At 40.8% G+C, this 27,825-nt stretch overlaps 1 protein-coding gene and 1 long non-coding RNA gene across 3 annotated transcripts in view; one reads left to right on the top strand and one right to left on the bottom strand.

Moving 5' to 3' along the window:
* Positions 1-7,194, bottom strand: part of efna5b (ephrin-A5b) — an 89,464-nt gene extending 82,270 nt beyond the window's left edge. The window contains exon 1 of one of the 2 annotated variants that reach the window (XM_067521515.1): positions 6,047-7,194. In XM_067521515.1, the coding sequence (XP_067377616.1) occupies positions 6,047-6,171 (125 nt within the window). In that variant the 5' untranslated portion in view covers positions 6,172-7,194. The remainder of the gene's footprint in view (positions 1-6,046) is intronic. The other variant, XM_067521514.1, reaches the window with a different exon arrangement.
* A 185-nt stretch (positions 7,195-7,379) lies between these two features.
* LOC137136290 (uncharacterized) lies at positions 7,380-8,885 on the top strand. The gene is made up of 3 exons (XR_010915571.1): positions 7,380-7,560; positions 7,698-8,406; positions 8,583-8,885. It is a non-coding gene; the product is annotated as an uncharacterized lncRNA (long non-coding RNA).
* The last annotated feature ends 18,940 nt before the right edge of the window (positions 8,886-27,825 follow it).

Raw genomic sequence — 27,825 nt, 5'->3', positions numbered from 1 at the left:
AGCGTAATCAAAGATCCTGTCCGGTCTTTGCTGGATAACGTAACATTTAAATTGATGGTGGTATTTTTAAGGTTCTTAGTATGAACTTAACACTGCCAACCTTTGTGAGACCAAGTAATATTAATCTAATCATGAGCAAACACAGGGTTTCTTATGTTGGGTGAACAAATCACCCGAACGCAAGGTCAAAAAACTGAATTAATTATTCAAAATTAAGCAGATTAAGGCAGATTTTTTTAAAAGTTTTGAATGCATTTTTTTTTACAAAAACAAACTCAATACAAAATGTATTATATTAATAAAAACATAATTAAATCAATAATGCATATTTTTATAATCAATAAATATTTTTTCTCAGTTTTAGGCTGCCTTTATTTCTGTGGAATTAGCATATTCAAATACAGCCTGACCACCAGGCACCCCCAGCGACAGGGCTGCTTCTGTCCGCCACATAGCAGCTCCACAAGGGTCACAGCCAAGAGTCCTCCCCCTCTTCCTACGCACGCTGAAAAACAGCTGCTCTGCCAAGCACATTGACTAAGCATTGACTACTGCCTGCTGGGCTCATTTTCTACTTAATAGCGAAAAAAAAATCTAATTTAAATGGAAAGTGCATTTACAGGTCTGCTGAGAAAATACAGAGTGCTATTTAAGCCTAATGCAAGTATTACATCGCGCAACACCATGATTACAGTTTGCTGGTTTTCCGTCAGGTCCCACAAACATGGGCCCTGTCTTTGTGCTCTCTACCCTTGCTGTTCGTATAGCTTAGCTGGTGCTCGTGCTTGCCAGTGCCACAGGCATAAAAGAATGACAGAGCAAGGGGTCATTAACGGGAACTAATCAGCCCTCAGTAAAAACAACTACATGGACAGGAACAACTAGCATGGGGTTAAAAATTACCCACTTTAGCAATCAAAGGCAATATAAATGTGATTTTAAAAATTACAGGTTTTCATAATCTTAATTATAAATAAATGTTCACATAGTAACATATAATTTTCACATCTATTAGAGACAGATGGGCGTTTGGACGAACTTTCCACCTCCATGCATGTGTCTTTGTTAGTGTACAACCAACATTTGCGCACACACACACATAGCCCTTACATGCACACACGAGACTTTTATTCATGCCCTACTGGTCTGTGACAGGTAATGTGGAGTCCAAGAGAGAAGGTTATTAATTATTCTGGTATCTATAAGTCTGAACGAGGGTGACCTCATTTTTTACTTTGCATCCAAATACAACAACATGCCCAGACAAAGACAAGCCAGACATGGCTGCAACAAAAGAAAGAAATACCACCAAGAAAAATTCTGTATGTGTTCCTCCGGTTACAGAACAGTGTAAGAATAAAAATTTTAAAACTAAAACGCGAAGCAGAATGTGAGGAAAATGTTTTCCAGGACGTTTGTTGAGCTACAAATTATGCAGCTAAATACAAATCACCTTGAACAACTTGCATGACCACAACCGCATCAAACTGTTTATGTTAATAACACTTCAAGGAGAGTTCTAGTTACTAGTTTGTCATTCACAGGCCAACTTTCTGCTTCGTTATTCCTCGCAGTATGTGTGTGACCTCTCCCTGAGCTCCTCTCACAGTGTGCCCGACCTCTGCGCGTCTTTCTCCACCATCAACCGTGGAGGGACTCCTGAAATATCTAATTGTATTCATTCATTTTCTGTGCCCAGCAAGGAGAGACAGAGAGGGAGCAAGCGGGAGAACGGGAGGGGAGGGAGGGAGAGAGAAACAGACGGGGAGAGACAGCGCGCTGAGAGGCAACACGGAACGGAGGCAGGGAGGGATATGGGGAAGAAGAAAGGGCAGAGGGGGGAAAAAGGAAGGGAAGGGCCGTCTCGGGCATTACAGCTGAGACATCATTAGAGCTGCAGTCTGTCCCCTCATTAGAATAAATACTCACAAGCAAAGACAGTCAGGAGATAGCAGAGGGCAGCGAGAAATGTCCCTGTATTTTGAGCCATTTCAAGTTCAAGAACCCTCTAAGGACATATGCAACTCAAAGACTCACTACACTGCTCAAACTGGCACTCAAAAGAACTTTTTATTGCATAAAATGCTAAATGTAAATTTAAGCACCATGAAGAAAGCACTCTGAGAAAATTGAAGCAGGGGCAGAAAAAAAAAATTAAAGGATGTGTGCATTTGTTGAAGAGACAGAACCACAGGTAAACAAAAGAGAAGATAAAAGTGGTTTTAAGAATTAAAAAAGAAAGACAGAAAGAAATCAGTAAGTTTCTAATCTCAAACTGTAAGTTTTAGACACAGCAGCAGTTTGAAGCCAACAAACAGGCAGGAAATCCCCCTCAGCCCCACTCCAAATCACCAACAACACAAACACCCAGCAGAAACAACTGTGGCACCACTAAGATAAAATTAAGATACGGGAAACCGATTCCACGCTAATCTACCATTTGCTTTTATTTCTTACTACTGGAAAACCAGATAGGAGAAACTCTATCCTACATTAACATTATTGCCATCAAAAAGTTCAATTTCAAACACTAAAAAACATATCTGAAATAATCTATTTGATAGAACAGACAGTCTAATCTATGAAAGTGTTTACACAACGATGTTGTGTCTACCAGTGTCTCAAACAGCAGAAGCGTGTCCTTGAGTTTCTAGCCATTGTCCTTTTTATGCGTTTCACTGCTGGCAACTTCTCCACATCACTAAAAGCCATTTTTTGTTTTTTCAACTTCTAATTCATTGCAATTATACAACCCGCAAAAAGGGACAAATTTTGTAAGTAAAACTGATTTTAGTTTAGTTTTAGGAGTTTCGTGTCAAAGCTTTCATTTCTTTCTGTGATGAAGTGAGCGAGGAATAATATACAGCAAACACTGATATAAAACATCTAACTAAAGAATCATAAACCATGCAGATTTTGGGACTAAATCAAACTCAAACTACAGTTTTATAGTGGGGGATTATCTAGCTGTGGAATTTTTTTCAACACTGTGGAAGCTGCGCTTTACTACGGTGAAAAAGGCAAACTAGTCCTGAATAAATGTCTTCAGATCAAAACGGGAAAAAAAAGTAGAGTCAAAACAGAGGAAAATAACTGCTAATATGTTTAACAAATTACATTACCAGTTCACATTTATTGCCGTCATGAAGTAACACTTTAGTAACGTTGGCTAAAAGATGACTGTTAGTGTGCACGGGAAACTGACGGAGTGGATTCTTGACACAGCCGTGCTTTCGGTGCGACTGTGAAGCCTCAGAACAAAGGCAGACGTGGGCAAGTTACATTTCAGTAACCACCAGCTTTCTACAGTAATGCATGAAGAAAGGGACTCAATATTTATTAACTGAGTCATCAATAAGATGAGTTTGCTACCTCACCCACTCTGCTGCTATGTTACCTTTCTGGCTTTCTGCCTCAGCCCTGCAGGGGTGAGAGTCAAACAAACTCTATTTAGAGTAAGTAGAACAGACTGACTGGTGTTAGCAGCATTACAGCCTCAGTGAAAACCTGTTTCCTTTCCTCGGGCAAGTCAGAGCTGCAAAAAACAGATGAGGCTCGGGAAACTATCTATTTCTCAGCTTTTACCGGGGGACCCAAAGAGAGATGTACACTAGTAAATCATAAAGCTCCTGTTTGCTCCCTCTCTGTTTCTCCTACAGCGTTAGATCTGAGATTAACAGTAGATTTTTCTTAAATATCCACCTTTTTTTTTTCTAACACTACTTTTTTTTCTTCTCCACTGAAACTGAGAAAACTTGTCAGCACATCTGGAAGATATCAAGTTAACTGAGCAGCCAGTCAAGTCAAAACTTTTTTGTTGAAAAAAAGAAAAAAAAGCACAGTCTAATGAAAGTATGTCTATCAACAGCCAAAATCTAGATTTAACTCAAAATTGTGTTTTCCTCTACTGAAGAAAGCGGTCCATAAACAAACAGCCAGGGCAAATCAGAGTAAAGACCAAGACCACGACAGTCATGGTCTACTGTATATCAGACTGAGAATCTCTGCACCCTGCTAGCCTGGCCCTGACTTCAGCAGACAGCTTACAGTCAGCCCTCCTGTTTGGTTCCCTGACCACTAATTGCTTCAAGCAATAAATCATGTTTTCCCAAACTACAAACTGAACATAAATAGTTGTGAAACAAATTCAGCATTTGCTATTAATGGCTTTGTGTTCACTCAGAGGGTAAGCCGAGGATTTTATTCAACAAATACTAAATGCCGTTACCAGTTGAGTGAAAGATCTCTGTAAACTCCACCAGCAGTCTTTAGACTTAATAAGCTCCACACAAAGCTGTACAGTCCAACTCCATAAGGGACTTTTAGTGGAAAATGCTGTCTCGACAAACATGAGCACAGAAAAATCAGGTTGACTCGAAGTTGTCCAGGCAGGGATGAGTTTGCATGCAGGATTGTTGCACATCTGAGAAACTTCTATAGTAACTTTGCTGAAGTCCTAGCGTGGCCCATATGAGCCTACAGCACATAAAATCCTCTCTTCACAAGAGATCATTGCAAAGTGTTTTTGTATTATTATAAATAAAAAGTGAAAAGCCTAGACTTTACACGGCTTATTCCTACAACTTGTATTTAATCCAGAAATATTTAAATTAACTGGATGAATTTACATGTTTTTGTTCAATGAGGTCAGGACAACGTGTCTCGAAACGTTTGAGCGAGTTTACACCCATCTAAGACAAATAGGAAAATTTCATTTAAGAAAACATCAGCACAAAGTCCATTTGACTACCAAATTTTAGAATATGAAACATCCATATTTTTTAAAACAAAGTTTAAAAGTTTTGAAAGAGTAAATTGGTGTGATGTATACTGCACAACCACTACACTTTTGTGGAATTTAGTGCTTTCACAGTTACAGTAGCTTTTATGTTCAAGAATTCATTTACAAAAAATACATTTATACTTGTTTTTTGTTTTTGTTTTAACTTTAGAACAGTTTTCTTCAAATGTCAAGTATCCAAATTACATTAAATTAAAAAAAACATTTAATTTAAAACATTTCAGAAACCGAGTATTTGAAGAATTATTAAAAAAAACTTTGTGTCATAAATGCTAACAAACTGAGTTAAACCTCACCATAATATTCAACGTTAAAAAAAAACAAAACTTAAAACTGTCCCTGAAAAGTCACTTTGTCATTTTCTACAATTCCTCTTTCACTGCTCTTCTGTAATACTCCTGAAGTACTCCTGAAGTACTCCTTTAGGTACTTTTAAAAGTGCTGAGGCCGCTTTATGCCCATAAATTACATTATGGTAACTGTACTGAATTTCGCGGAGCAGTTGTTTAGTATTGACTGATACCTTATACTGTTACTGGCTACATTTCATATCGCCAGTCTCTGGTGATGAAGCCCCACAGTACGAACCCTAAACACACATACGCTGCCCTCCTCACCTACACAGGTCTGAGCCGTTTGGCCTGCACACAACTTCTCCAAATCAAGTCTTTACGCAGCAGTGACTAAAGTGAGGAAACGATCGGCCACATTTGGTAGGCAAATGGACTTTGTGCTGATGTGGATTTCTTTATTCTTTAGATGAGTTAGATACAGGATCTAATGGATCCAGTGGGGTCGTGCAAATACCCCGTCTGAGCCCGCCGGACAGAGAAACACCACAGGATAATACAACAGGTTTTGTAACCTTCTACAGTTGTGTTTCTGTATCTACAGCTGAATAATTTCCTATAAAAACTGAGAAATAAGTTATCTGGGCAACAGCCTACTGACAGCAGGTAAAGGCGATGCAACCACCATATGATTAATTTAGGTCCGGGCCTTGTTTGTCACGGTTTTGATCGATGGTGTCCTCGGGTCTAACAACGTACCTATTTAAAGAAAATTAAACACAGTAACCTGTCACACCACGGTTCCCTGTACCTACAGGTAGGCTACTGGCATTATGCCCTCACTGCGGAGCATAAACACCGACGTGGTCCAGCAAACCTGCGAAGCCCGTGTTAATGCAAACGCGGGGAGACGGAGCATCGCCGCGGTAAACCCGCCCGGTGTGAGGCCACTTACTTGGTGTTGGTCCGGTTCCAGAAGACGGCGTAGCGGTCGGCTACCACTTTGGAGCTGGGCTCCTGGCTAAAAACACACATCAACAGCACCAGGCAGACAAAGAGGACCATTTCCACTTGCAGCATCACTACAGCAAAACTTCGGCACGCAGGCTATTCCTCTTCGGTGTCGGTCAGTCAGTCGAGTTCTACGGGCGCTTCAACCGGGACAGGTGAGCAGTCTCATTCACATGTGGCCGCGTGTTTCTGGCGCAGTTTGTCAATGCTAAACAAATACAAATGCGCACAACATAGAACACTCGGGGGGGAAAAGCGAAAGTGTGACCAGGCAAGTGGATATTTGAGATGGCACTTGTTCAGGCTGACTGAAATGTAAAGTTACAAAACCAAGGCGTCACTGTGTTTTCTCTCCGATGCAGGGCGATGCTCCAGATGAATCATAGTCTTTTTCATGTCAGATGTCAGATCTGGTGGAAAAATCCGCGATGGACTGACACAATATATCTCGCCCTCTAATGCACAAGCAGTGAGATCAGCACATACAAATGCGCAACACAGTCGTGTGATAGTGTTCCCCTTCGGCACGGAGCTACCGCATCTGGGCTGTGACAGGGCAAATGACAACTGCTGCACACTTCTTACTACAAACCCAAAGCACGGGGGGATTAGTCAGTCCAAGATGTGATGGTGAAAAGAGAGAGAGACTCAATGTGTCCAATGACGCCGTGTGGCGCACGTCAGATATCCATGTTCTCCTGGCAACTTTTTAAAGCCGCACAGTCAGTAAGACGCTGGTAGATGAAAGGCAACGTTAGTCTCGTTCTTTCATCTCCAGCGTAAACAAAAAAAAATTCTTATCCTTTCTCAGCGATTTACCGGGGGTGTCACGGCGGTGGTGGTGGGGAGGAGTCCTTCTCGGTGTCGGAGAGGACGGACAGCGTTGTGTGTTCTCATGCGCTTCTCTCCGTAGAGAGTGTTTATGTCCGCATCCCAAAGTGTCCTCCTCATATATGCGCCATCGTGCAACGTGCAGTAATTGAAAAAACCTTGCGTTCTCCTATGCGCGCAATATGTAGTCTTCCTCTTTTGTTGTGTTTGGGGTTTCAAAACGCCGGGACTCGCAGGAAGGTGAGGGCAAAGGCAGGCAGGCAGCTTCAGACGCCGACTGAGAGAGTGGGTTTGGTTACGGAGGAGCGGGGGATAGTCCCATTGGTTTGAAATTATTTGAATGGGCGTCACTCGAACAAAGCCAAGCCCCTCCCCAGCCTAAAACAGAGCTAATTCAATTACAGAGGTAGAAGTGGAAAGGGACGGGGAAGAGGTGCACAGGACAGGGACGGCTTTTAGGTGCTCTACTATCAGATCTGTTTGATAAGTGCGCGCAGCGCTATTTAATTACATGCAAACGGGCGCAGCGGACCAAAGAAGACCGTGGCTCCAGTTACTCTCTTGGTTCAGTTCAACTCATTTGTGAATGTGTTCTTTCTCTAGTAACAGGAAAGAGGCCTGCATGAGGTAACAGGCTACATAAAAATATTATTAATCTAAATACAGGAATGAAAAAACGTTTTTCCACTAAATTGTTAAAGTTGTGTGTGGTTCATGTTTATTACAATATTGCATTTTTCTTGATTTTCTTATTTAATGTATAGCCTAAGTGTAAGGAATCCAACTGCAGAAAGGTCACATCTATCCCACAGCCGTAGGAGTAGTGAGAGGCGGAGGATGGTGATGCCTCACAGCCCTCTGTGTGATAGCGTAATGCTGAGAGATGATGGCCATGCAGGCTCCGGAGAAATTAGACAGGACAGCCTGTGGCGGGGAGCGGACTGAAAGGGGTTCAAGGCGCCGCTCCAGCGCCCGGACGCCCCGCTGTGGCGAGCAGGCGGGATAGCTGACTCAACCGGGGACAAATCCAAGTTCGAGTGCGCCAAAGGAACCGCGTCTGTCGTCGCCTTAAATCAGACAAGTGCCCTCAACGAGGATTTATGAAACTTTAGGAAATGAGCAGCAGGCCCAAATTCAGGTGGGAACTCCCTGAAGAAAAGAACTGTGGCATGAATTCATTTGGACACAGATCGCCTGGCGGGGAACTTGCAGTGTCCTGCCCATATAGTATGTCGAATTATTTCTATATATTTAGGCCTGTTAGAAGTGTCTGTGCTAAAGTGAGGGGTGTCTCCTGTGCTCACATGCCATGTACAGCAACAGTACTGAGAGACATTTCCCAAAATCTGAAGAAGAAAACTTCCTAATGGCAGTGTAAATAGAAGCAGTTGGCCATGAAAGAGCAATCTGATAATGATACGACATGTAATATAAATGTATAAATCAAACCTAAACACTGGCAATACTAAAGAGGTAAGTGAAGACATTTTTGTATGATTTAATAATGTTGTTTTATCTGTAATGTGTCTGAGCCATAAATGCATTTAGCACATATAGCAAGAAAGACTTGAACTGTTGCATTAATGTTTTTATCCTTGTAATGTCAACAAATCAGATGCAGTTAATTGCCCGCTGTGTGTTTGCAACAGGTGCTGTTTGTCTTCAAGGATACAGGAGGAGAGAAGAAAGAAAGAGGGAAGACACAAGGAGTGAGGAGGGGGTGAGAGGGCAGCTAATATTTTAAGATAATCCTCTTGGCCTCTCCCCTTCCACTAGTGTTAACTCAGGGCCATTCTCTTACAGCTGTCACAAACAGACAGAAGGGCAATTTAGCTGCAATCACACAAGCTGGCTTTATCATATAAACACAATTTCTCAGGTTTTATTTGTGCGTGTGTGTTTGTGTGTGTGTGTGGTGGGCACCCACAAATACAGAAAGGACGCTATCAAATACCCGGAGTGTGTGTGTGTGTGTGTGTGTGTGTGTGTGTGTGTGTGTGTGTGTGTGTGGGGGGGGGGGGGGGGGGGTCAGCCTGGAGGTCAGCCTGGAGGTCAGTGAACATGACTGTTTTCACACTCAGTGTACAGCCTGACTGCATTTTTCTCCTGCTGCGTTCCATCTGTCTCTTGGTCTCTCTCTCTCTCTCTCTCTCTCTCTCTCACACACACACTCCATACAAAAACACATTTGGTAACAAGTATATTTGACTGACTAGTGCGCACACCGTATATCCCCAGCTGCTTTCATTTTCTCTGGCATAGAAACAGAGCTCTCTCTCCCCATCCCCTTCTTAACCTGCTGTCACCATCATAGCGGGCTGCCTTGATTACTTCTCATGTGGGGCTATTTTCTCCCTCACCCCATCCACATGTTCCAGCGGAGGGGTGCAAAGATGGCTTGAACTCTATTTCCAAAATGCTGGGTTTGTTTCTCTATTTGGCTGATTAGAGAGGAGGAAAGAATACCATCAGTGATCAGGGATGAAAATTGTGACTCTCACACTCTAATTTCTCCTATTTTTCATCCCCTTCCATCTTTTCTACTCCCTCAAAAGTGCACATAAATAACTAATTTAATTGCAGCCTCATCATTCTCCCGAAAAACTATTTAACTTTGAGCTTTTATTGTCCAGTTCAATTTTGGTCATGATTCTAGTAATGCCTTTTTGATGCAGGAAAACTGGTTCCATCAGGAGATTCAGTTTGATATATAGAAGTCATTCTGGCCAAAATGACAAGTGTCTGGCTTCAAGCCCAAGATTTCCCTCCTCTTACACCAAACAGTCAGGGTCACAGCAGGGTTAAATTGGAAGGCTGACTGACTGACTCACTTACCGGGTAGGGGCTTCACACCTTTTATGTTATTGTTCTTTTGCCAACAGGACAATTAGAGACCGCATCATAACACGGACTCATTAAAAAGATGTGAGAATGTGGCTCAGTGTGTCTGGTGTCAACATGGCAGGTCAGGCATGCAAACAGCCAATTATGGACATGAAAAGCAAAAGGGACACTTTGAACGATTCCCATGGAAATATCTGTGCGTTCCACCAAGTATTAATTAAACCTATGTGTACAATCATATTTTCTGAATTTGAATCCATTGCCTTTACATGTGTGATCTTCATTAATAAATCATGATCGGCTCCTACATCAAAAGACATATAAAACTAAACCGCTGGATAGATACAGACAAAGTGGCACCATACAGGTATAATGGGTTGCTTTTAATACCATAAACCATAAAAAGGAAACATTAAATCTGCTCTCAAGACACCTTTAAAATCATCCTCCGTCATCATCAGATTTCTATAAAGTATCCTTAGACTTTTACAGCACATTACTATTCACTGCAAGATACAGCATTTCCCTAATAGTGTGTCTGTTTACAGAGATACAGAGCAGCACTGGGATACAGTAGATCAGGCAGTGTTCTGGAGATCTGTGTAATGATCTATTCAGACAATGTAGCTACAAATAGCATTGATATACAGCTCACACATTCATAAATGTGATGCTCACTCATAAGCCAGGCAACAGGATCCCTGTCAGTTAGAATTACTGAGAGCACAGTGCATACATTGTGCCCTGTAACGCCACTCACACTATCACATGCTTCCAACTGCAAACACAGATTAGACTGGGTTACATATGAAGAAAAAATGGGATTTCACCTCTTTGGAGCACAGACGAGAAACGTCCGTGGATAATAATCATAATTCTTCTTTATGCAAAAGGACATATAAGCACCTGTACCCGTCTATATTCATCATTTGACAAGGGGACTGTCAAACAAAGCATTCAATGCTACATCTTCATGTTCTTTTCCTTTCAGCTGTTCCCTTTAATTAGCCTGAATCTAAAAGCAAGTGTGGCAGCGTACGTATGTCTCCTGTATATCTATGAACTTGAAACAAACTATTACATCCGAGCTCGTGGAGGACGTTACCTCCCGTCTCTGTCTTGCTCCCTCACTCAGTCTTTATTCTCCCCTGCCTCCCTCTTTAGGATGCATATTAGATTAAAGATTTTATTGTCACACTCAATGCACTTAGAGCGTTGGCAAACGAAATCACGGGGAGACAGCATATCATAGAAGAGACACCTTGGGTTGACTAAGTCATGACGAGGCAGCACAAATCGATGAGAGGGACTAATCAGATGTATCTGCTGGGACAAGCCCTGCCCTGAATCCAAATGATGGACACCAGATGGGGACTGATGTTGCCATTAGTACACCATCAGTGCTGTAGACAGAGCGACGTAGGGACAAGGGCTTCCTATTCAGTGAGGAATCCTGTTTTCAATGGGGACAGCCAAGGTCCTTCTATTCACAGAGGGAAAGAAGGAACATACAGTGAGGATGGCTTTGCCTTTGGTCATGCAGGTGCAAGGAAGCAAACAGAAAGAGATTGTAGATGCATTTGTTCTTGTGCAGTTACACTTGTGAGTAGCACATGTACTTACAAGGACTGGAAAATGAGGTCTATTTAGACCATCAGAAAAGGACTGTTGAGATCTGGAAAAGATAGAAAACAAAATATACAGTATCACCCAAACCCATGTTACAATTAGGAAAATTATTCTAGGACCTTCACGGTTAAGATTTGGTTACATAAAAGCAAATGAAACTTAGTTGTTAATGGCTTTTGACCTGTTCAAAACAGTCTTGGTTTGGAGAAGTTTAAAATTGATATACTTAATATATTTAGACAACTGACACGTTACATTTATTTTGTTGAGTCTGTAGAGAAGCGTAAAAACAAGTCACTGTGCTTCTGCAAAAAGCATTGAGGTTTTTCCCAGATCACACCAAGTCATGTAAACTTGATCATGTGATCATTATATTGGAGCTATTTCATTTCGTATAGGAATTTTCATGCAGTAGACTAAACACACCTCATCCAGGTAAACAGCAGAGCATATCCTGAACAGATCCTGAAATGAGTACCCCTGGTCTACCACCTCAGGTTCAGGTATCCCTATACGTGCTCAACAGCAAGGATACCTGGGCCTGGGACATATCCATTTACGAGACTGTTGTCCTAAGAGGTGCAAAACAGCAGGAACAGCAGAATGTCCGGACCATCGATTGTTTGGTGATGACAACGAGCAACATGTCCAACTTTGTGGACATTTGTGTCCTCTAACTTAGCTAAAGTCTATTAGAGGTCCGCAAAACTACAAAGAGCAAGAATGCATGTGTGTGATGTATATGGAAGCCTCAGTGTACACACATAACACTCGTGCTGGTCATGTATCCTGTCATATATGTCTCAGAGAGTTTTGCTTTAAAAGGCTTAAGTATATATCACAAACTAATATTCCAAAATGCAGTTTTACTTTTTTGGATGAAGGAAAACGTCAACATGCTCTTGTTTTTCCAGGTTCTGGGGACATACCCTTAGCTGATAAAGTATTAATAAGAACATTCTTCATTCTTTAGCTGGGTGTTATCAGCCCTGGGTGTGAAAATCTAGTGTGAAAACAGCTGTTTTATGTCTGACCTACACCCAGTTTTTCAGCAGCGTTACAGTCATGTCGTCTGTTTTTTTTCCTCCTTCCATTCTGTCCACAGTTAAATAAAGGAAGGCTTGCACGGAAACACAGACAAAAGCCACAAACAGCCCCCTGCCCCAGTAGTATAAATGTTTATTTGGCCTGCACTAATGTGGTTTGTTTTTTCGTTTCTCTATGTTCGATGCATTATGTTGTGTGATATTTTATCCCATTGTGCACTTATGACATCAGCTCCAGTTGTGTGCTACCAGTGTGTGTACATTCTATTTTCTGCTGTGTTGGGTTACTTTTTTCTTGTTACTGTTTGAAACCAAACGCCTTCCGTTTATTACCCTTAAGTGTAATATGTCCCATAGGTGAATAGAGGTATAATAATAAAGAATACATAGCATGGTGGCATTTTATCCTTACATCTAATTCAGAGAAGTATAACTTATCCTCATTACAGGGACCTGTAGAGGAGCAAATGACAAATCACAGTATGTGATAATAAAGGTGACACTGTGAAAATCCCTTGGCTGGGATCCATCTCATCATTATGAGAGCATTATGAATGGATGTAATAAAAGTGAATTAAGACAGGACTCCGCTGATATAGTTATTATGAGCACATTGTCCCTTCCCTAATGTGAATGGTGCTTCAGCTGGCTTCTGCAATAAGGGCCTCAATTTGGAGAGGCTATCCTCAACTCTAAGTAATACTTACATACAATCATGACCAAAACACTGGGAGGAGAGAGGGTGGGCAACTATTGCGTTCTCTTTTGTACGCTCTCTGGTCTTTCATTATAGCAATGAATGTAAAAAAGCCTTTGATATCCCTCGGTACAGTGTGCGACACAGCAGTCATTCGGCTCTACGGGGCCTCACATCTCTCTTTGAAGTCCCAGGAAGAAATTGATGTTCCACTGTCCCTTTATGAGTCTTCTGTCGAAAGGAAATATAGATTCATAGGCCCAGGACAAAGCTAATAACCAGACCTGTTCAAAGCAAAGGAGCACAATACTAGTGCTGTGTGTCAGTTCAAGCCAAAGAACATTAATCTCATAATAATACCGGTTGATTTTCTTTTCAAATTGTACTTGCTCTTCTTCGGTCGTTCCTCCTTTCTCATTCTCCAGCGGGTGTTGCTCTGCGGAAAAGGCCACCATTGAAGAGTTCAGCTATACATCATTGATGAGGGTACAATAGTATTAGTGTATGCTTAGCCTACTAATTCTCACTGCCATTATGGAAAGTTTTCTAATCGGGCCATTTGTAATTCCGCGCATAAAAGGATAAGCTGAGATCCAAGCTTGCAAGAGGGCTTATGACGCTGATCAAATTAAGATCATTTTCTCCCAACAGGAATACCTGATAATGAGAAATACAATTGCCACGGAGAATATCACTGACAGGCTATTAACAAAGAGATTTGCCCTGAGGTATTTATGAGTAGGTATTTGTTATGCACAGTTCATATACAAGAATGTCTCCAACTACAGGGCGACCACTTTTCTTTCCAGAGGTGTTATTACAAACATCAAGCTTTAACAAAATTATGTCATTTTATGTGTATTTATTAGGGAATCTTGGCCCCATTATGTCAGTCATAAATTCTTCATTGTAAGAATATGAAAATATTTCATATCCCCCTGACGCCACAGTAATCCTCCCTCTCCAGATATCACTCAGTCACTGAGATAGACCATTTCCTTCTCATGTTCTTAGTGTTTTTCTTTTTTCTTTTTTTTTTTTAATGGAAGGAATGACAGACATCTCAGGATAAACTCACATCTGATTTCCAGCCAGTGGTGTTTGCACATAATTTCACACAACTGAAGGAAACACACACAAACACACTTACACATTTGCACACGCATGCACACAAACCCATTACAATGCCGAACAGATTCATGTTTAAATGCTTGTGCGCACTGAAACACATGTAGAAGTAAAAGGGCTCCCATTTTCACATGCATAATCATAGACACAGAGACGTGAAAATATAGCCTCTGAAAATTATGGGTTGGAAACCTTCAGGGTGTGTTTTCCTTCAGGGAAAATGTTTAGTGGAATCTCATCTGATAGAGAAGTGAATGGTGTTGGCACACTGTTTGGAATAGTGAAGATACAGTATTATAAGCAAATATGACTCAATTCAGTTCACATACTTTAAATGTACACACCAAGTTTTGGCCTCTTGCTGTGACTTACAAATTTCTGTTTCGCCCATCACACCTGTGTTGTGACATCATCAACTTTCTCTGCAGTCCATTATGAAATATTATGTCATCATCATTGATCAGTCCTGTCCAAATGACATGAGCCAGGGAAATGATGAGGTCACTCCCCTTTCTCCCCAGATGTCACATCCATCTCAATGACTTCCAAAAAACTAAAGTTCTGTCCAAGCAAACTGGCCTCCAAAACACATGCATCAGGAAAATAATGTCACTGGTGTTTGGATTTAATCATAGCGTGGGCATTATAATACTGCAGTGTGACACTTTAATTACAATGATTAGTACCAGTGGAACATACGTATTTGTTGTCCTCAAGCTTTATGGCAGCAAAACCAAGTTAGCAGAGGAGTCAGGACAACACTCACAAAGCAGTCAGAGCTCTCACCGAAAAACATCTGTTCAAAATGGGAAAAATTAGTCAGCGTTTTATAATTGAACTTTAAATTTTATGTGTCCAGGTTATGACATATGCTTCAGCAGAATGTGTAGCACTTTTTGATTGTTTGTTCTTACGTGATGTTTTCAATGTATTTGTTATTATTAAAACAAGACAGCTGTGTTTGCCTGCATTGAGTAGAGGAAGAAATGTATTCTTCTAATGTGGACAAAAAAATTTAAAAGCTATCTGCACGTTCATACCACAGACACAGGAAGAAAAATCTGTTTTGATTTGGCCCAACCAAGCCCTAAACTCTGAATCATTCCCAAAGGCTGAGTAAGGCACAACTGTCATATTACAAAATCTGATTATCCATGTGTGATAAGTATCAGTGTTACACATCCACCCACCAGACTCCCACACCTGCTGGCCAGCGGGTCAGTAGAACAGAGAGCCGCCCTCTGAACTGCCATGTTTGACTAATACCAACTTGTCAGCACTATGTATCCCTGCAGCTCTTGATATTGGAGCAATTACCTTCATGCAGCACCCCCTACGAGCATCGGAGTTGTTGGAGCCCAATTCATCTGTACGACCTAGTCAAACACACCTAAGAGCACCAACGCTGACATGTTAGGAAACAACGATCTTGTCATAATTAGCAGTGACATTTGCTGACAGAGAGGCCAAGCCAGCCTGGCCTCTGCTGAGATGCTGTTGCGTACAGAAGGAGAGCGAGAGAGGGGGGAGAGAGATCTGTCAGATAGAGAGAGGTCTTTCACTCACCTCTCAAATGGATGCCATTGCCTAATGGGCTGCCGTGCCAATCAGCAACTTTCCCACCAAATCATTTGCATCATAAACAGTCTTTCATGATGCACTTTGAATTAATTTGTTGTTCATTTAAAAAGTGGGATGAAAAATTGTTTAAAGAGTTTGTAACAAAAATGAGCTCAAATCAGAAATTGGTGTTATAATTACAGGGTTTTAGACATTTTCCCAAACACAACGAGAAACACCCAAACATATAGCACACTTTTTTCTTGTAGTTATAAAATTAATTTTGATTGGCTTATTTATTTCAATCGCACACCATTAAAAACAAAACAAAAAAAATAGTGTGATTGGTTTTTAGCCCTTTTGACTCCCATAACAGTTAAAAGCGATGATTCAAGTGCTACTGCAGCTGGTGACTCCAGCGACAGTTATCAAAAGTTGCAGTGCCCGCTAATTATCAACCCCCTGGGGAAACAGAGATGATAGTGCAACCCTGCTCCTCTCTGTTTTAAATATTTACCTTTTTCCCCTGCCTAATCAAATGCTAACATCACCATGGGTGGACAAGTATGAGAGCAGTGTTAAAGAGGAAACTTGGTGGTCTGATTAAAAATACACTGATGACCCTGTCTGGGAATGATGGCTGCAAAAACAGGAGACAGAGGAAAAAAAGAAGACCTCTTTATGATTCACAGCATGCACATAAAGGCTAGCATACTTCCATAACAACACATCTGGTGTCCATCAGAAACTCATGCTTAGGTCAGGGGCCACAGGATATTTAACATTTCCATCAAAGAATCCATGTGACAAAGCCTTGCACAGAGATCCAAGATCATTAAATACATGTATTCATTTGGTTTCTTATGATCTATAGAAGAAAATGTTTTAGACCATGAAACATTGTGAGAATCCAGATAATACATTTTGTAAAAAAAAAAAAAGGGGGGTTTCACGTAGTTTGCAAGTTCATGCAGGACCAAATAGCAAACATTTTTTGTATCCCATCATGTTTTCCTCAAGGCATAAATGTAACATGCATTACATTAAATATATATTGAGTAAAGGACCCTCACATCACACATTTGTGTGGCATGTTTCATGTCTGAGGGCTCCTGTCATGTCAATCATTCTCACATCTTAAAGAAACGCCGTAATGAAAGGAGACAGATAAATCAAGATAAAAGAGCACAAGTTGCTTGTTAAGTGTCAGCTACCCATTAAGTATGTTAACTTATCTCAGCAATATCTCACTGGTCTCTCTCTCACGCTCTTTCTTGCCCCAGGCGGGACATGGGACCACCTGCCACTGGTGAGGTGGGAACATAGTCTACAATGACAGCTCTCCAATGGATTTGCACGCCGCTGCAGGCCTCGAGGCCGTGTGGTGAAAGGGAGACAGGGAAGAGCAGGAAAGCAAGAGAAAGGTGCGTGAGACACACACAGACAAAGAGCTTACCTCAGGAAAAACGCTAATTAATTATGCAAATAGCGCAATAGTGCGTGGTAATTGATAATTTACAGCAACATATATGATACAGTAATGGGATCACTTCCCGGTTCAGTTGTATGACATGCCCGTGTACATTCGTTTCTGCTATTACAGTAAAAAACACACAAAGAACTGCTGCTTTGGACCTTGCTGGTAGCAGAGTTGACCAGAGCCAACCCTCAAACCAAGCCATCAGCTTATCACAGGTTACACCTACAGAAAAAGTGCAGTTTTCCAAAGGTTCTCGGAGTTCAGCTCCTAACAGCCTGCCATCAAATGTCTGTGGTTTGGAGTTTAGTTAGATTCCTACTTCATACTACATGTGTCAGCCTTTTCTTTTTTCTCCGTTTACTGAATCCTTTATAGCCTCGTTGGAAGTGTGTTGAGTTGCTGCTTTTTTTTTTTTTCAAAAGCGAAAAAAAAAAAAAAAGAGTTTTCCAACATTGTGAAGCAGCTTTGAGAAACTATCACACAGTTGTCAGAATTCTATTAGCAGGGATATTCATCAATAAAAATACACAGTAAAATACGGACATATTTTGAGCTATTTTGGCAAAAAGCAAATCTTTTACCTCGACGTCAAGTTCTGGGTGAAAACAGCTGCACCTGGACAGCACAGCTTGGGTGGTTGCTGTTGCTCAAGGCTCAGCTCAATGGCATTAGGTGGCTTAACCTTAGCCAAATGTTAACTGTGGGATTGGAAAAGGCCCATAAGAAACATTTTTGTAATGGTCAAATGTGTTTTGGAATCAGAAAATGCTCACGGGTTGTTTGGGAAGGGCATGACAAACAGCCTGGTTTACTGTTTCATTCCAATGGCTTGTTCCACAAAGGCACATAGGAAGGAACTTTTTGACCTCTTTTTTACTCAGTTACAGATACAATGAGCTATTTTATTAAAACACATATATTTTCATTATTGCCTAGCACTAATACCCTGCTACAATATTACCACTATCTATTACAATTGCTTATCAGTTGTTTCACAAATTGTCTGCTCTCCTCTCACTATTTCTTGGCCAGGCCAAGACAGATCGCATGCTGACAAACCTGAGAGGGATTTATCTCCTGTTTCATTACAGACTTGACACAGAATATATTTCAGATAGGCTCTCTGTGCCTGTGAAACAATGGCACATCAAACACACCACGTCTAATGTTGTTTTTGTGGTATTAACTGGAATCAGCTGGGGATTTTCCTGGTGCTCTGAGGGTCCTGCAATCGTTGTGTGATGGTTCAGTTTGTAAGTGCTTGCTGTATAGGAGGGTGTGCTGCGTGTGTGTGTGGGTATTCACTCTTTCAGGGTCTACCATGTAGGCATGACAGCACTTGTAAGATAAAGGGGATAAGAAAATGGAGAGAGACAGAGAATGGGGCAAAATACATGGAAGAAATGGACAAAGCTTGATTCTGAGTCAACAGATCATCTTTGAAATTCTCTGATCATAAATTAAACATATGTGTCTGTATACATGTGACACTGTGCTAGGAAAAGAACACCAATGGGATCTCCGGTGTGTGTGTGTGAGTGCTTTAGCCGGGATCTCCGGTGCTTTTTGCATTCATGCTGAAGCAAATGCCTGGCTCCTACAAGGGCAGAATGTATGAATACCCCAACAAGGGCTCCATCCGCATCACAGAGCTATGGATGAATAGGAGAGGACAGATTGAGGAGAGTTTTGTGGCAATGGGAAAATGGAGGGGTAGAGGTCATTGTTTTGGCAGGCCAACAAGTAATGGTGAAAGGTTAGACAATGAGGGAGGGTCATTAATGGGAAAGCACAAAGTCACATGGAAGGATGTGATCTAAGTCCCCAAAAATGTCATTAAATTCTGATCTTTTCTTACAAACTACTTTTGCTATGCAACTATGTTGGTTTGTGAGACTGATGTTTACTGAGGATTCTGCAACTGCAGGAAACCAGGCAAGACACAAACCGACAATTAATTCACACAAATGCCTTCTGATGTTTCACTGCTGTCACCATATAATCCTATGTTAGGGATGCTGTTCTTTGTGCTCTTCTTGTCTTCCTAAAGTATCTGTGCACCTGTTGGGGTATGTGTGTATGTCAGAGGAATACACTGTTTGTGTGTACACACAGTGTGGCTAATGCAAAAGCTGCAGACAGAAGCAGACAGATCGGAGCTCCCTGCACAGTGGTGCCTGAGGCAAACCATTAATTAAGCAAAGAGATAGAAATTGACCCAGCTGGTGGTACAACCTATACAAATGAAATACTCAGAGCGTACACCCACGTACAATCTGCAAATGCACAAACATACACATGCATTTACATATCCCCCCTCCAGAAAATGCACAAATAGACATGAGCAAACAGTAAATGTACGCACACTCATACACACACATTTCTGCCTGCAAACGTACACAGACAAAATCTACACTGACTTCAGTCAGCGAAACACTTTCACCTGTCCCATGTAGTCGACTTTGCACCAGCTCCACCCTCCCTCTGTTCCACAATCGAACCTGCTGTTAAAATATATGTGTCTGGTTGCATAGATGGGCCTGCGTGTATGAAGCTAACGATTGGTTGTGAAAAGAGAGGAGATTTTTATGGCTTGGCTGTAGGATTCCCAGGGAACCACTGGGCCTGACTTTACATCTTTGTCTCATTCATCGTGTCAAAAACTGCTAGTGAAAAGCTTAACTCATGTACACATACTTTGCTCTATCGCAGTGTCTACTTCACTGCCTGTCTGTCTCTGTGTTCCTCAGGCGTAGCAAGAAAAAGAAGCTAAATCAGGTTTTTGGGATAGGATGTGGTCAGAGTAAATCCTCAGCTTTGGACCCTGTTAGGTCAAGGAGATTAGACGAGAGAAGGGAAGAGGAGTTTTAGGGGCTTCGATTTTAACTGTGATACCTTAAGGTGGACCTAGATCCAAACACTTATTAATACAATGGAGCATAAGTAAAGGGGCAAAATCTTACATATGCAAACACACTCTGTAACTTAAGTCAATGCACATGTATCAGAAAAAGGTTGTCACAGTCAATCCATTACCCTGACACCTGTGCACCCTTATGCACCGTAAAAACATCTGCACCGGCACAAACACCCCAAACAATCCCCACACTCATGCTTGATTAAAACAATACGCACATTATAAATACAGCTCCACACGGTCACATATACCTAAAAAGACCCCCCCCACCCCCAAAAAAAAGAACTAAATAACAAAACTGCTGCTTTTTATTATCTGGGCATTGTGAGACATTTATCAAGTGACATTTCCAAAATTCTGTCATTCTTAACTCTTTAAACTGCCCCTCCGGAATGTGGAGCGTTATGAAAAAAAATAACGTGCCCCTGCTGTCTTTTCTTCACACATTCACAAAGCTCCATGATGGTAATTACTCTTCACATCATGATTAGAACATATGCAGCCAGTGAATGGCCACCAGATGTGGCCCTATAATCCTGCGATTTGGGAATGAAGATAATTCTAACCTGGCCGTGAATACACAATCACCCTCCTTTAGAGAACTTCTGCAGCTCTGTTTCCACTGTCCTGTTGTGGTATTTACAGAGGTGATAAATGGACTTAGTTACTTCTATCAGGTAGTCTAATGTTGCTTACAGTTTTTTCCCGAAAAATCACTGCATATTTAAGGGGCAGAAAGTGAAATCTGTCTGATCATATCTAGTTCATTCGTAAGTTTCAAACTTTTGCATAAACATAATTTGGAATTCTTATTTAGCTGCAAATGTTCCTTCAACTAAATTGTCAAGAATGTATAAAAAAGTTATAGTTAAACAATGGAAATGTTATCAGTGCAAAAGTGTACATCCCCTTTATTAAATGTGCTTGCTTTTATAACATCCTCCAACCTCTTTGGGTACCCACTGAGGAGTGTTTGTATCCTTTCAGGCTGTAATTGTAGCCCATCCTTCATGGTATAATTGTATCTGGTCTACCAGATTGCTCTGCCACGGACAGCCTTCTGCAAATCTATCTACAGGTTTTCAATGATATTTACGTCTGGGCACTGGGGAGGCAATGGTAAAACATTCACCTTGTTCCCCCCCGAGGATCCACTGCATCTTCAGTTTTTACTTTTTGACTGATGGTAGGAGCCTTTCCCTTATAATCTTCTGATATTGGGCTTCAACTATTCCTTCCTCCTAAATTCCACTTTATGCAGAACTCCAGTGCCTGATGCAGACATACACCCCAAAATATCAACAAAGTTCCACCATGTTTTCCTGTTGGAGTTCTTTTCCTTTTAGGCAACTTGTTTTCGCCACACGTAACTGTGCTTTGGACTTATCAGACCACATAATCTTGTTCAAAAACCCATTGGGTTTGTTTTCAGGTCATTTTTCAGGTCCTACACTTTTTGCATTGGCTTCATATTTAGCTCCTAAACAAGTTTCCTAGTGCCTCATTCAGTAATTTTTCGTAGTCTTAGCGCATCCACATTTCTTGTATTTCTGGATTATGGTCTTCACAGTTAGTGTCCCTAAACGCTTTGAAATATTTTTATATCCCTTTCCAGTTTCATTATAAGGTCTTCATGAAGCGATTTTTCTGATCCCATTGTTTCTGTTGCTCTCGGCAAACTGCTTTAAACCACCCCTAGACATCGACCCACTTGCAAAGTTAGTGCAAGACCAATGTAACACACCTGGTGCCACTCATCAAGCATTACATTTATTAAGTACACATCTGATTTTACATATTAAAGTTAATTACCAAGAGGGTTTATCAAAAGGAATGCAACCTTTTGCAATGATACAAAGTTATTGTAAAATAATAAAAATTATATTGTTTTATACAGACCTTGACAATTTCTGTTACTTCTGTTGATGAGGAAACTGAATACGACTTAATCACTATGTTTTTGATTAACTCTTTTTGCGATTTCAACCTAAAGGGATGCAAACTTTTTCACTCAACTGTATGACTTTGCTCATTTTGCCCACATATCCAAGTATCTTAGAGAGTATTTCTAGCTTGTTTGTCTTGGCTAGTGCTGCCATGTACAGTTATATCCTTATGGATCCTGTTATTGTTGCAGTTTTCCCATCACTCTTACCCAGATTAAACCCACAGAACATTCAAATGCATTTAAACAGATCTGGAAAATCAGAGGTTTACCCAGTGGGACCCACATGTTTTCCACACTCAGTCAATGACAAGAAATAAATTACACACTGTTAGACATAGATAAATAGATACTGTCACACTGGAGACCATGGTTTCCGTGCAAATCCTGTCTGAGTGTGTGCGACTTTCAGATTTCTGTGTTAGGTCAGACCACGGCGTATACCTAACCCCAACCAAGTGATGAATGCCTAAAGGCATAACCATGATGCTGTGGTCACCACAAGTTCTACTGCAAAATCTGATATTGTAGCATAAACATACTTAATTTATAAACATTTTACAGATATGTTTCGTATTGCCACTTGTCAACATATTCCCATTTTGCTAATAGAAGATCGAATCTGGTCGCATTTCCTAGGAGCCTTTTGGTGTTGCAGTTTATTTGTATACAGGTGTACATTCAATGAGACATGGTTATAGGTAAGTTAAATGAAATGAAGTTAAATTAAATATATTTTTAAAAAGTTTAATTTATACATAAAAAGAGCAGTGGTTTCGTGTATTAAACACATGTGGTGACAGGTTTTCAAGTGCAGGTGGCCAGGTTGACCCCCTCAGACACAGAAGACGGATCAAGTGACTCTCACTGAATTCTAACCAGAACAATTAAAGGATCACATGCTAAACTGGCCGTCTATCAGCATGTGACTGACATTGTGCCACGATCCTCAGGAAGGGCCTTGGGCTCCATGGAGTAATATCCATTCCCCATCAAGCACTGTGGCAGCCCTGGGCTGCCCATCACAAATGAAACCATCTGCCTCTTCCATCTGCAAGAATTTTGTTCATTATTCTTGGGCCAAAAAATCCCCACCACCATATTCTCACCAAAGACCCACAAGTCCTTTATAATATTTTTCTTTTAAGGCTTGTACTTTTTTGTAAAGACATGTTTGTGCACAGTCATTCTTTCCTTGTGTCTTGTTATGATGTATTATCTTCCCCCATTCTGGTATTTGGGTGAAGTCTTTCATTAAGCAAAATCCCTGTGCCAGGCCCTACTGTATGTGTGACTGAGAGTGTGTGTGTGTGGATTAACGTCTTGTGTCTTTCAACATCTTAATAAAGATTGAGATTGCATCGCATCCCAGCATTTTAATCAGCTATTCCCCCACTGCATCACTCAGCATGTCTGCATGTGAACGTGTGTGTCTCCATATATTAAACTTTATAAAGCAAAGTCTCTTATCTGATTAAGTGATTAACATCTGTTTAAGCAGTAAGTAGCCTGAGGTTGTTCACATTCATTAATACTGGCATGTTGAGAACACTGTGGTATTTTACCTTGCCTCTAAAAATACTCCCGTGCTTTTTTTTATTAATTATGTGTTTAGCATTGTTTCACTAAATTTCTACTATTCCACTATACATATACATACTGGTTAGACAAAACTTCAAACATAATTTCCTTTTTCTTATTGTACCTCTGCCTTTCATTTTCAGCCTGCTTAATCCATTATCTACCTTCCTCTTATGTCATTACTTATGTCGTCCTCTCCTTTTTACCTTCTATATCTCCCCATTTCCTTTGTAACTTTTCAATTTCCGATCTTTACCTCCTTCTTCATCATACCAGACAACATGCTGGGCACAGACATGTTTGAAAAAGTCAGCTTAATGTCTGAACTGTAAGTTCTTGTTGTTTGTCTTTTTTTTTAATGTTTTTGAATACACGTGCAAAACAAATGCTGCCATACAATAAAATACCATTTGAAATCACTTTAATATCAAATTGGTTAATGGATCATGCTTGGACCAAAAAATGAGTAAACATCATTAGGGCATGGGAATTTGTGTTTTGGGGGGAAAAGTTAGGAGATATACTACAACACTGGAGCTGCAGAGTATTAACTGAACGAGTTTTACAACCTGGGGCATTGACTAGGGGAGTGTTTTATTAAAGTTAATGAGAGAAGGCCACGCCTGCATGCCCAAGCTTAAGTGCTTGTTACACCGTTACTCTACAGATGTGTAAATCTCCCTGCTTCTCTTTCTCATCGTCTGTCTCTTTTCTTCTTGCCCTTGCACATACTGAGACGAGAAAGTGCAAACTGGAGAGAGGACTGTTCAATAAAACCGTGTGTTGAGTGGGGTGTTCTGGGATCCACAGGGCATTTGTGTCTTCTGCGATGTTTATGACAGCAGCTTGCCCAACTTTAAACACCTCCTAACTTTACATTCACACACATGCACACACACAAATGTCAAATTGCCGTGATGGACTCGCGTGTGACCTATCTCTATCACATGTAACTCCACATTTAAAAGTTGCCATCCCATTTGCGAGCCTGTTGGGAGAAGAAATAAAGAAAAGGAGCAAAAGGGCGAAGATTGTATAAACCGGTTGTAAAAATGACCCTATATATGTCAAAGTGAGATGTGCTTTCAGCCTCCTTATCTGAGTTTACAAGTTGTCTAAGTTGTCTGTGCCTCTGTGTGGTGTTAGGAGGAGGAGGGAGACAGCGTGAGAGACTGTAAGAGAGCGAGAGACATGAGAAATCAATAAGGCAGAAAATGAGATCGTAAAAAATGATAAGGGACAAAGAGTAATGTGTCTATTGCCATTGATGCATATTTTTCTTTCTCACCCAATGCCAGCATTGAACTTGTTGATGACTAATGACAGTCAATGGTTGTCCGGATTCATTGGGCTGAAGAAACTCTGAAGTGTCTTAAAACGTGTTGGTGTGCCATCATGTACTCATAGTGCATGTGCATGTACACGAATCATTATAGTCTAAATCACACAAATAGGAGAGGATGTACTGTTTCACAAAGTACAGTGGTTCTGGGACTTCTATCTGTTGTCTCTAAGCCAGCATGTCAGTTTAATATCGTGCTAATATTCTCCAAGTTGTAACAACAACGCAGTGCTACTGTGGTGCTTTGATGCTTTCAGGTGGTTTTATAGCCACTTTCAAAGCCAGTAATTAAGTGTATACCAGGAGGAATTTGTTAAACTTGTTTTTTTAATGAAGAGAGTACAGTGGTGCAGGCTATAAAAACAAATGGTGTTACATTCATTGTAATCATGAACGTACCTTAGCCCATCTTGAATTCCAGATGGGTCTCTACTCATGTGGAGCGAAAAGAACAGCTCAGACTCTGGAAGTTTAGACTTGTGTCCAGATTCATAAAATGTAAATATATTTGCCAAATGAAAGAATAAAACCCTCTAATCTAGCAGAAACACAATGCTACTGTACCATAAGATGTAAAGCAAAATAACCAGAAGTATCCAGGGTCTCAGAGGAGAAAGAGAAAAAAAACAGACTTCTGTGTTCAGCTTAAAATGAATACACTAAGGCAGTATAAAAATAATTATAGGCCTCTGAAAAACGTATTCAATGTTTTCAAAATGTTTCTTTGTCACTGGTTTTAAGGTACACCTGAGCCTCAGGGTGTTCCTCACCACTGATTTACACTCATGTCTACTGGGACAGCTTCAGAGCTGATCAAAATCAAAGATGGCGTGAACTCCAAAACACAGCGCAGAGTACTGTGACATGGCGATGGTGAGGATTGCATGGATTGCAACATGAAATCATTTCTTTTTAAACATGCACACAAACCAGTGTTTTGTGTAGAGGCGTCTTGAAACTTTTGGGGGGGATTTCTGTGTCTAAATCAATGATTTCTTTTATTTGCACTTTTTTTCTGTTTTTTCTTCCTCATCCCTAAAGTTTAGGGGGTGTGTCCTCTGCAGTGGAGGAATTGGCACAGGCTACTCTGAGAAAAGACCTCCCTTCACCTTCCCAGTCAGCATTCATACACTCCAGCTGGGACTGCTTGCATCGCCTTTCCTTTTTCTTGCTCCTTTTATCTGCACGTTGGTCAGTGCAAGTATAGTATAATTGCATGCAAGCAGACATACAGTATGTGTGTGAATATGTTCTTGGCTACTGGTGAACTGTAATATATGAAAAAATACTACATTTTAAACAAACAAGAAACAATGGAAGACAGAACAAGGCCAGATGGAAAAAACAAGTATTGTGTTTAGTTAGAAACCTACCAGGCAGAGAAAAGGAAAGAGGTCACTGCTCTTTGCTTCCCCTAAAACTTTGAGAAAGGCAAGGGGCAAAAAAAGGAAGAAGGAAACAATGGAATAAAAACAAGAAACGACAGTCTCTAGAAGAAGATGATGGAAAAGGAGGAGATATGATGGAATAATAAAATCAGATTGTGAAATAAGAACATTAAAAAATGGTTAGGGTTTTGAAGCTAAGATCAGATTTGTGTATATAGGAGATGGGTAAGGAGACATGATGAAGAAGTAGAAGGAAAAAAAGAAGAAAGGGTGGGAAGTGCAGAAATCAGTAGGGTGGAGTATAAATACAGCAGGGATTATAAAGTCACCCTGTTCTGCTTTCTGCTCCCCATCTCTTCTGACAGAACACAGAAAGAGGCTTACTATTGAGTTATGCATTGCAAACAGTGTGTGTGTGTGTGTGTGTGTGTGTGTGTGTGCCCATGGCCATTAATAACATCTTTAAAGGATCCAGTCAGGCCTCGCTGTCTTCTGTGCCCCGTCACAGGCTGCATACCACTTACCTCATAGGCTTCCAGTCTGTTTGTCCCCCCAAGCAGAAAGATAACATGTGAACATTAATGCCATCTTTCTCTTGTTTCCGACCTTTATGCACAGATATATCCTACACAAGCCTGAGTGTGCACATACACTCACATTGGTCTACTCCACTATAGCTCAGTGGGTAATGGCAGCGTGGCCGGCATCCAAAATTTTATTCCACTTATCAAAATAAATGATAAAACACCGTGAGAGTCGATAACAAGCTATTGAGATGCTATTTCATATAGGCGAGTTGGTGGCTGTCTAAAATGGCTGGATAAATGACTCTCCATCAGACCTTTTAAACACTCACAGACCCAACTGAACGACATCGTAACAAACAGCCGCCTGAGCCGAAACACTACTCAGGTTTATTTAGAAGGTATTGATTATACGCCACCACAGGAGAAATATCACAGCCTTACAGTAAATATCATAAGCATATATTCAGATCTGAACTAAACAACAATAAATATCTTTAAATTCAACTAAGCTGATGTAGCAACCTGGCTGCTGAGTGCTTCCAGGCGAGCCAAGCTGTGTCCACACCTTCTATTGGTTTGAAAGCATGTTCTCACAAGCCAGTAAAAGAGAAGCCACGAGCTTATGCCAGCTATATGGAAGGTGGGTAATATTTGTAAAACGAACAATAAAAAAGAAAGAAACAAATTAAGTGGTAGGTGTTGTAATGGATATATCAGTCATTTATCCACAAAAATAGAGGGACAAGCAAACCCACAGTGAGCCAAACGGGAGCTTCTTTATGAACTGAGAAATACACTGAGTCAGGAG

The sequence above is a fragment of the Channa argus genome, chromosome 11 (assembly GCF_033026475.1).
Source record: "Channa argus isolate prfri chromosome 11, Channa argus male v1.0, whole genome shotgun sequence".
Classification (NCBI taxonomy): domain Eukaryota; kingdom Metazoa; phylum Chordata; class Actinopteri; order Anabantiformes; family Channidae; genus Channa; species Channa argus.
Note: the sequence above shows the minus strand (reverse complement) of the source record. Positions and strands in the feature narration are given on the sequence as shown.